General features: G+C 51.4%; 1 protein-coding gene across 1 annotated transcript; it reads left to right on the plus strand.

Annotated features, from left to right (window-relative positions):
* Positions 1 to 1,309, plus strand: LOC124518033 (uncharacterized). Its single transcript, XM_047087815.1, has 3 exons — positions 1 to 67; positions 349 to 1,026; positions 1,170 to 1,309. The coding sequence occupies exons 1-3, from the start codon at positions 1 to 3 to the stop codon at positions 1,307 to 1,309; spliced, it is 885 nt and encodes a 294-aa protein (XP_046943771.1).
* The last annotated feature ends 7,997 nt before the right edge of the window (positions 1,310 to 9,306 follow it).

The raw sequence follows: 9,306 nt of genomic DNA on the forward strand, positions 1-9,306 counted from the left end.
ATGGGGAGACTGGCCCCCCCCCCAGGTCATCGCGAGGAGCCTCGGCAGAACCTAGGGGATCCAGGGAGTGAGCGGGGTCGGGGTGCACTCTGGGGATGTTCCGCGGGACGGAAGGGACGGGCAGAACCCGGAGGGGGGGACAGCCTCGGGCACGTTCCAGGCCGCACTGGGCGGGGTGGGTCCGCGCGCGGGCTGAAGGGGGAGCCGGAAGCCTGAGCCGCCCCGCCCCGGCCCCGCCCCCGGCCCCGCCCCCGGCCCGGCCCGGCCCCGCCCCACACCGGCCCGGCCGCCCGCCTGCGCGGCTCGCTCAGACCTCCCGGCTCGACTGGCTGCGCGGGCGGCGGTGAGTGCGGCGCGGGCGCGGACGCGGGCGCGGGCGGGGGGCGCGGCGGCCCGGGAGGGAGCGGGGCTCGGCGGCGCGAGCACTGGTCCGGGGCTCGGGAGCAGCCGAGGCCGGGAGACCCGGGGCATCGCGCCGGTCGCGGGGCGGCGGGGGCACCGGCGGGCCCCGGGGGTCGAGGCGGGGTGGAGGGCGTAGGGGACCGGCCGAGATCTGGCGCGCGGGGCCCTCCCGGGGCCGGGTGTCCAGCCTCCCGGCGCTTGTCCCGGCCGTGGGACAGGCCGGGTTCCGTCCCTGCCCCGACGAGTGGGCCCAGCGCCAGCGCTGGGGTCGTCCGAAACAATTTCCGGACGCCGGTCCCGTAAGTCGGCTTTTAGGGGCCGCGGCATCGGCGCTTTTTGCCTCTGCCACCGTCAGCGCGTGCCTTTGTGGACACCTGGGGGCCGAGGGAGCCCCCGAGAGGCGAAAATCCGGACACAGTGAGAAGGGAGCCTTGGCCCTGGCCAAACCCCTTCCCCGCGGGTTAAGGTGGGCACCCGGTGAGCTCAGGGATGAGCCCCGACAGACCCACCTACTGGCGGTGCCCGATGCGTGCTGGTGGCTCCGGCTGGGGAACTTGTGGCGGAGGTGGACATCACCCCCCTCGACCAAGCTAGGCAGGTGGCCTCCTCCCCTCTGCTCTCCAGGTCAGTATGGATCTGGGCAGTGGTGTTGGTCAAGGTCAGGGGATGGGGAAATGGGCCCATTCTAGAAAGGCCGAGCATTCCAGGGCTCAAGCCAGTTGGACCTTCACTAGTTTTCTGATCACTTTTGTGCTTCCGATTCGTAGGGCTGATGTCATTACCTGTTGGACTGAGCTTGCTGGTTGGGAAATCCAGTTTCTGGAAGTCAAGGGCCTTCCCTTACCCCATCAGGTTAGACTGTCCCACCAGCCCTCCCCAGGGGGTACAAACCCTGGCCTTGGCCTAGGGGGCTGGTGCTGATTCAGGGGCAGCCTGGAAGGCGGGTTGGCCCTGCAGTTTCCCCGGGGGCCCTTTTTAAGCAAGGGCATGGTTTGCATGCATGATTGTATGCTTGACTGCCTCGCTTGCTTGCTTACCTTCCTGTCCCCACCCGCAGCCTTCTAGGGTGGTTCTTTTAAAGTAGGACTAACCTGGATCCCATTGTAAAGAGAGGCATGAGCTGGTATCTGGGACTCCACGACCGTGTTTGGTTTTCTCATAGTTGGATAAGACTCTGGAGAGCAGGTGACCTGTTCTACCTGCATGAAGTAACACCCATGCTGTACTTGGCTTACCGCTCAGCCAGCCTTTGTGTGGGATCAAAAAGTGCACCAGCCTCTCTAAGAAACATTAATTGTAGATCTACTAGAGAGAGGCCCGTCTTCTCTCTTTCCTGTTACTTTAAGGCATTAATAATAGATGCTTTTGTGCACGTTTGAAAAAGTATCGTTGTAATGTTTTTGCGGATTACGTGACTGGGTGATTGATCTGAAACAGGATCAATTTCTTAGGTCTCTAAAATACTAGATACTTTGGTCAGTGTACCTCCCTTTACTCCTTCAGTCTCTTTTATGGGCTGGTTGTGAAGAAACAAAGTGCCGCCCTTGCCCTTTAAAGGACTTGGAAGAAATGGCTCCTGGTCCTGAAGGATTTACGCTGTGGGTTAAAAGTGGAAACCCATGCAGGTGAAAAAGTCAGTGCTCTCTAATGCCTGGAAGGAGCTTGAGGGGAGTGGAAAGGAGGGAGGTGTGAGCAAGAGGCGGATAGCCACTGTGGGTTTAGTAGCAAAGCCAAGGCCTGAGCATATGTGGACACGTGGGGGGACATGTGGAAGCAGCAGAAGGATCTCAGCAAAGTTTCAGAGGAGGCACAGACAAGACGAGGGTTGGGTCGGAAAAGGGGAACCACTGGGAGGGAAGGAGCCAGAAGGTATTTCCGGCCTAAGTTAATTTTCAAGGAGCTAAGCAGCACATCCTCTTGCTGTTAATTAACCACAATGCCACTGTGAGAATGGGCTGGTGCCCATCTGGGACTTAAAATTCTGCTGCCAACCATGAATCAACCCAGAGCTCCAGTGATGGTTGGAAGAGAGGAGATTCATGAGAGGGAGTCCTAGAGTCCGGGCACTGCAACTTGTGTTGTATTTGTTTTGGCTTTTATTGCAATGAAAACAGCCCAGTGGGTGAGGGGGTCCGTCTCATCAGGCAAAGAGACCCCCTTGACTCTGCATTTCTCTAGTGCGGACGTGTTTATGATGTCCTTGGTGCCCATTTGGCCTGCCATAGTCCGTTCTGAGCTCGACGGGTGTTTGCTTAACCTTAAAATTGTTACTTGAGCTCCAAGTGGTACTTTCCTGGGTCCACACAATGTCTTGTTATTCGAATCTTTGTATTCTGGGCCGCCGTGATAACACTCCCTTGGCTAATGTAGTCGTCCCTGCGTGCAAGTTATTTCAGTAGAAGAACTCTGTGTGATTTCACAGGCTTTAAGATACAGACAGAGGGGCGCCTGGCTGGCTCAGCCGGTGGAGCCTGCGACTCTTGATCTCGGAGTTGTGAGTTCGAGGCCCATGTTGGGTGTAGCGATTACTTAAAAATAAAATCTTAAAAAAAAAAATACGCAGACAGAAGAAAGGAAATATAGAGGGTATCTGCTTGGTGGTTCCCTGCTTCCCTGTAGTGGGTGAGAAATTAATTCACCAGGATCCTAAAGGCTCAAGGCACTGTGTCCTTTATGTCTTCCTTCCTTATAGGCGTTAACTTTCGAGAAAGGAACAGCTAAAGAATTTCAGCTGCTTAGTTCAGGGAACTTTAGAATTGTCAGTGTTCCTGGAATAAATTTAAGAGCTTATCATTGACTTTTGCCTTAACCTTGAGTGCAGGGAGGTTATTTGTAGAGGATGCAGTGATATTTCTGAAAGTTATGTAAAAAATAACAATATTGCAGAAAGTGTGGAAGTTAAAGAAGATCGGGGACAATCTCAGCCTGTGAACCAAACAGCTAGCCTCAGTTTACCTTGTTGCACGGCTTGGTCTGTTATCATGGAGACTGTTTTTTGTGTTTTTTTTTTCTGAAGCTGTAATCAGGGTCCGTTACAATTTTGTATCCCGATGCAGTCGTGTTTGTGTTCTCGTGCCGTTTCATCAAAACTCATCATTCCTGTGGAAACTTGGGGATGTGGTTTCACCAGGAATCCAGAGGGAAGTTCCCCTCTCCCGATTGCGGGGGTGGGGGGGCGGGGAGGGAGGAGAAGCCCACCTCCCCAGTGGAAGGATTTTTCCATCCCGCGAATCACTGTAATTTGTACTTATGCCATATTTGAACCTGGCCTTCAGATTGTAGTAACTTTATCTTTGATTTGTGGGACGTGTCCCCCCGTAGAAACAGACTGAGTCCAGATGATGGCAGTTGAAAATATTTCTCTGAAATCTTTCCTATGAGCCTGAATTTGTTTGAGGTCACATAGCCTAAGAACTGTCGTACAGGGTTCTCGCTTCGTCTTCCGAAGAAGGCAGGAGATCCCGTTTTCTCCTTTTGTCGAAATTCCTCCCCTGTGGTAATTTAGAGTTTAGGAAGTCCCGTTCGCCTTGGACATTTTTTCCGGAACCGTAGGCAGGTTAAATTCCGTTCTAACAAAACCGGCCTTTTGCAGAATCTGTGTATTTTCAAGACTGCTAACTAGTCTCAGTTTAAGAATTTGGAGCACTATTCGATTCACTACATGTACGAGTCCGGTAGTTCTTTAGAGTTTTTATAATCAGGTTTCACTTAATGTTTGCATTCTTGTTAGAGAACATTTTTCTCCAGAGATCGCAAAAGACCCGATCTTTTTGGACTTGCCAGCTGGCTCTCCACCTGTGTACCAACAGGGGCTGTTTTCTTAGATGTCCGTCCTGACATGAGTGCCCCCCGCTTTTATTTTCTGGCTTAAGGAATTCTGCCCCCCCCCCCCCATCATTTCAGTGTTGCGAATATTCCAATCGGAGCTGGTCTCTGGGTTCCTTTTCTGGGGCTGGACGGTGGGGACAGGCTGTAGAATTGAATAATCTTCCTTTTCTCTCCTTGAAAGAACTGATTTTAGAAGGAGGATTCGTTTGGTGATTAAAAAAAAAACCAAACTGCTTTATCTTCTCCCTGAAGGCCTTGCCCTTTTCCGTGTTGATCTGATGTATTTTTAGAAGAGTTTATCGCCCACATGTGTTTAAAACCGCTTTGTGAGAGTTTGGAAATCTGATGTTTTAAGGGAGGGGTACAGACGTGTGGCCAGGCGTCCTTGTACATACAGCTGAGGGGTTTTGGAGAGTCCCCAAACCTCGGGGTCTGGACATTTGCTTACATTTGGGCATCTCTCTCTCTCTGTCTACCTCCCTCCCTCTGTCTTTTCTCTTTCCTCCTTTTGTCTTTCTTTCTTTCTTTCTTTCTTTCTTTCTTTCTTTCTTTCTTTCCTCCTCTCCCTCTCCCTCTCCCTCTCCCTCTCCCTCTCCCTCTCTCTCCCCCCTCCCCTTCCTTCCCTCCCTCCCTCTCTCTCCCTTCCTTCTTTCCTTCCTTCCTTCCTTCCTTCCTTCCTTCCTTCCTTCCTTTCTTCCCTTCCCTTCCCTTCCCTTCCCTTCCCTTCCCTTCCCTTCCCTTCCCTTCCCTTCCCTCCTCTCTCCCTCTCCCTCTCTTCTCTCCCACCCCCTTCCTTTCTTCTTTTTTTTTTTCTTTTCCTCTCTTTCTCTTTCTTTCCTTTCTCCTCCCCATTTAGAAATATTAGAAACCCTGGTCACAGAAACCGGCTCCATGTAACGTTTTGCATTTCACCAAAATACACTTTAAAAAATTACTTTCGGGGCGCCTGGGTGGCGCAGTCGGTTAAGCGTCTGACTTCAGCCAGGTCACGATCTCGCGGTCCGTGAGTTCGAGCCCCGCGTCGGGCTCTGGGCTGATGGCTCGGAGCCTGGAGCCTGTTTCCGATTCTGTGTCTCCCTCTCTCTCTGCCCCTCCCCCGTTCATGCTCTGTCTCTCTCTGTCCCAAAAATAAATAAAACGTTGAAAAAAAATTTTTTTTAATTACTTTTTTTTTTTAATTTTTTTAATGTTTATTTACTTTTGACAGAGAGAGACAGAGCAAGAGTGGGGGAGGGGCAGAGAGAGAGGGAGACACAGAATCCGAAGCAGGCTCCAGGCTCTGAGCTGTCAGCACAGAGCACCACGCGGGACTTGAACTCAGGGACCGTGAGATCATGACCTGAGCCAAAGCTGGACGTTCAACCGACTGAGCCACCCAGGCGCCCCCCCAAAATTACTTTCTTTAAAAAAACACACACACAGAACCCTTTATTTTAAAAAAAACTTGTTTTTTAAAATTTGAATTGAATGCCTTTGGGCAAGGCCTGCCTGCCCCAGTTCACCCTATGGTTCGGTTTTAGGCTTATAGGAGAGTTGCACTTAGTATAGGGGGTTCCCCGGGGACCCCTCGCCTGGTTTCCCCCATTGTTTACAATGTCCTTTGTCATCCCCACAGTACCCCTGTCAAACCAAGGAAATGACATTGGTGCTTCACCATTAACAAAACTCCAGACTCTGTTTGGGGTTCACCAGTTTTCCCACTGACATTCTCTTTCTGTCCCGAGGTCCCATCCCTGGGACCCCATGCCGTTTATTCCCTTTTCTATCATCCTCTGGTCATACGGTGCCTCAGTCTTGTCTCTCTGACCTCTTGAGGCGTACCCATCAGGGATTTTCTAGAATTTCCCTCAGATTGGGTTTGTCTGGGGTTTTTCTTCTGGTCACACTGGGGTTAGTGGGGAAGAATTGGCATGGATGTGTCTCATGACCTCAGGGGTCCTAATAACGTGACCCTTCACCACTAGACTGAGGTGGTGGTTGCCAGGTTTTTCCATTGCAAAATTCCTGTCTTTGTCTGGTGGACTGTCCCCTAAAAGCGAGATACAAAATGCAGCCCACACCCAGGAGGGGGATGGAGGGACTAAGCTCCACCCCCTGGAGGGAGGGGCGTCTGCACACACTATTTGGAATTCTTCTGGAAGGAAGACTTGTCTTTTCTTCTGTATTGAAAAAATGCACACTTCTAAAGAGCTTGCACAATAGACTTGGCTTTCCTATGTGGAGGTTACATACTGTTCTGTGCATGTAAAATCTCCCTTCTTCGAGGACGCAGTGTGGGCATCGCCTTCCCAAAACCCTGTGGGGACCCCGGAGAAATGTAGCACACAGCCCTTGCCCCGGAGGGGTGCAATGTGGTCCAGTTAGGGAGACGCAATCTAACTTGCAGACCGGAAGCAATTAGGACGCTGAAGGAGGGCATATGTCGCAGAGGGCTGGATTGTGTGGGATGGGCCGGGGGGAGCGAGGCTCAAGGACTTAAGAGAGCTCAGTGGGGAACGTTTCCCACCCTCTTCTCACCTTAAGTCTTGCTAAAGGCAAGGCGGATATTACCCTTAACTTTCAAAGACGGGACAGTTATAATCCCCACTCCCCACGGTCAACTGGAATATAGCCAGAGTCGAGGAAATTAGCAAATAGGAGACTCCCAAGTAACACAGATATTTATCATCAAGACAGACGCCCAAGCGTGTTTACCTTACTCCTAGGAGGCACCTGAGGAAGGTAGTAACTCTTTCTTCCTCTGCACAGAGTTCTTACCCAGTGGGTGCTGGTTTCCCAGGCTCGAGGCTTTGGCACAGCAGGGGTGGGGGGGGATGGGAGCTGCCAGCAGCCCCAGGCTGGACCTTCCACGGTGTGGGATAGCGCGGAACCTCCGCCTGCCGACCCAGGTGTGTCTTTCTTACTTTTTGCAGACTTTAAGGAAGCAGAGAGAAACGCAGAATCGTTAGAAAATGGTTCAGATACTCTTGGGGGAGGGATGCTGAAAGAAGGAAGCAGCACCGGAAGTTACGAGGCTGGAGTTTTCCTTGCCTGCGGACAGGATTTGGGGAGAGGGACGCCCCCTTGGCCTGTCTGATGCTGTCTGTGCTGATGGGCCGCCGCTGCCCGCGTGGCTTCTCCTGGGGCTGGTTTCTCTTCGTGTTCTAAGTTTTGAGGCTTATTTTTAGAGACTAACTCTCGTTGGCAGGAGTTGAATACTTTTAGGGGGTTTTCTAGTTCCTCTTGGGCTGCTGGTTCATTAAGCAGAACCCTTACGTGTGGGGTCCCTCCCTGGAAGGTCTAGCCTGGTGCCCACCTCGCCTGGGCCCGGCTTTTTGGTGGGAAGGCCCCCATGACCGGACCTCCCCCCGGGACACAAGTCTATGTCCGCTTCTGCATGTCTAACCATGCTGTTCCCCACCCCCTGGCCTGCCCTCGCCTGTGTCCCCGAGACCCGCCACTTGCCTTAGAATCTGGACTCAGTTTCCCCTTTGGGTCCGCTCCCCTGTCTCCCTTATGTTGCTTAACTTTGCCTCCTCAAAGGGATTCCTTAAGGCTGGTGAGGGAGGGCCCATTCTCCCTGGTCTGATATAAACCATCAGGCTTCAGAACTGGGTCAGAGCACAAAATTCAAAGAGAAGAACTTTATTCTGGTAAATAAGAGACTGTTGTATGGCTTTGGGGATGATATAGTGAATACAGCAGTCTATACGTTTTCTCACCAAATAGAGGTAATCAGAAGCTTTAATCACTCTGCAAACATTCAGGGAGGGGCTAAGGCCAGGTGCCCGCCCGCAACCTGAGACCGTTGGCGGGACAAAGGGCTGTGATGACATCATTTCGCCCACGGGTGGGAGGACCCCGGAGGCTGGCCTGGGGAGGACAGATTCGGGTTTGCAGAGGCTCTTTCTCCCCACTAAAAAAAAAAAAAAAGTTTTATTTTAAATTAAATTACTTAATTATAATATATTATAATTAATAAACATATTAAACGATGTCTGCTTAATAAGTTATAATTTACTGCATTGACTTTTTTCTTGATTTGGTTTTTGATCATGCAGTATTGCTATGGCTCAGTACACAGAAGATCAGCAAAGGTGTAGGCGAAGGATTGTCCTTCCCACAGTCCACCTCCCTCCCCTGCTCACAGCCACTTTACCAGTTTCTTTCTTTTTTTTTTTAATTTTTAAAATATTTATTTATTTTTGAAAGAGATTGTGTGCAAGCGGAGGAGGGGCAGAGAGAGAGGGAGACACAGGATCGGAAGCAGGCTCCAGGCTCTGAGCCATCAGCACAGAGCCCGACGCGGGATTGGAACTCTAGAACCTCGAGATAGCGACCTGAGCCGAAGTCGGCCGCTCAACCAACTGAACCACCCAGGCGCCCCTTAGAGTTTCTTATATATCCTTTCGGAGACATTTTATGCACGTTATACAAGGAGATATATGTATATCCTTCTTCCGTGTACCCAAATGATGGTCTGTTTGGACTTTCTTTAATGTAGTGATCTGTCCAAAAGATGCATTTCCACACATAAAACTCTTGCTTGTTCTGTTTTGATGGTTGCTGTACTGTTGTTCTCTTGTGCGGTTGGCCCATCACCGATGTGCACCGTCTCCTGCTGATGGAGAGTTAGGTGGTTTCTAGCCACGTTGCAGTGAATGCCCCTGTGGGCTCATCATTTGTCTCTTCGCCCACGCGTGAGACATCTCTCCCCTGCATGCCTAGAGGAGGAACTGTTGGGTCGAAGCGTTCGTGCATGTTACAGTTTGATAGGTGCCTCCGTTGCACATCTACAGAAAAAGTTGCAAAGCGTTCAGGAGTCGCATACACCCTGTTCAGTTCCCCCCGTTGTAAGATAGACATCGCACGGCATCAGGGTGTATTTGTCACGAGTAAGAAACTGACATTGGTGTGCCTTGCTCTTAGCCAACTCCAGACTATTTGAATTCAGAGGAGGAACTTTCTTCTACTGGATTCTGTTCCGGGATCCAGTCCAGGATCCTGTATTGTATTTAGTTGTTAGGTCTCATTCTCTGGTCTGTGACAGTTTCTCGGACTTATTTTCTGCGACCTTGAGGCAGTTTGTGAAGGAGT

Source organism: Lynx rufus, unplaced genomic scaffold (genome assembly GCF_022079265.1).
Source record: "Lynx rufus isolate CCGP_SWC_20201006 ecotype Redwood Valley unplaced genomic scaffold, mLynRuf1.p SCAF_23, whole genome shotgun sequence".
In the NCBI taxonomy this organism is placed as follows: Eukaryota; Metazoa; Chordata; class Mammalia; order Carnivora; family Felidae; genus Lynx; species Lynx rufus.

Excerpts from the sequence above, each read along its gene's own strand:
- LOC124518033 (XM_047087815.1), top strand. The coding sequence starts at position 1 with ATGGGGAGACTGGCCCCCCCCCCAGGTCATCGCGAGGAGCCTCGGCAG. Across the intron at positions 68-348 it reads GAACCTAGGGGATCCAGGGA|TGCGGCGCGGGCGCGGACGC; the intron begins GTGAGCGGGGTC and ends GGCGGCGGTGAG. Across the intron at positions 1,027-1,169 it reads TCCTCCCCTCTGCTCTCCAG|GGCTGATGTCATTACCTGTT; the intron begins GTCAGTATGGAT and ends TCCGATTCGTAG.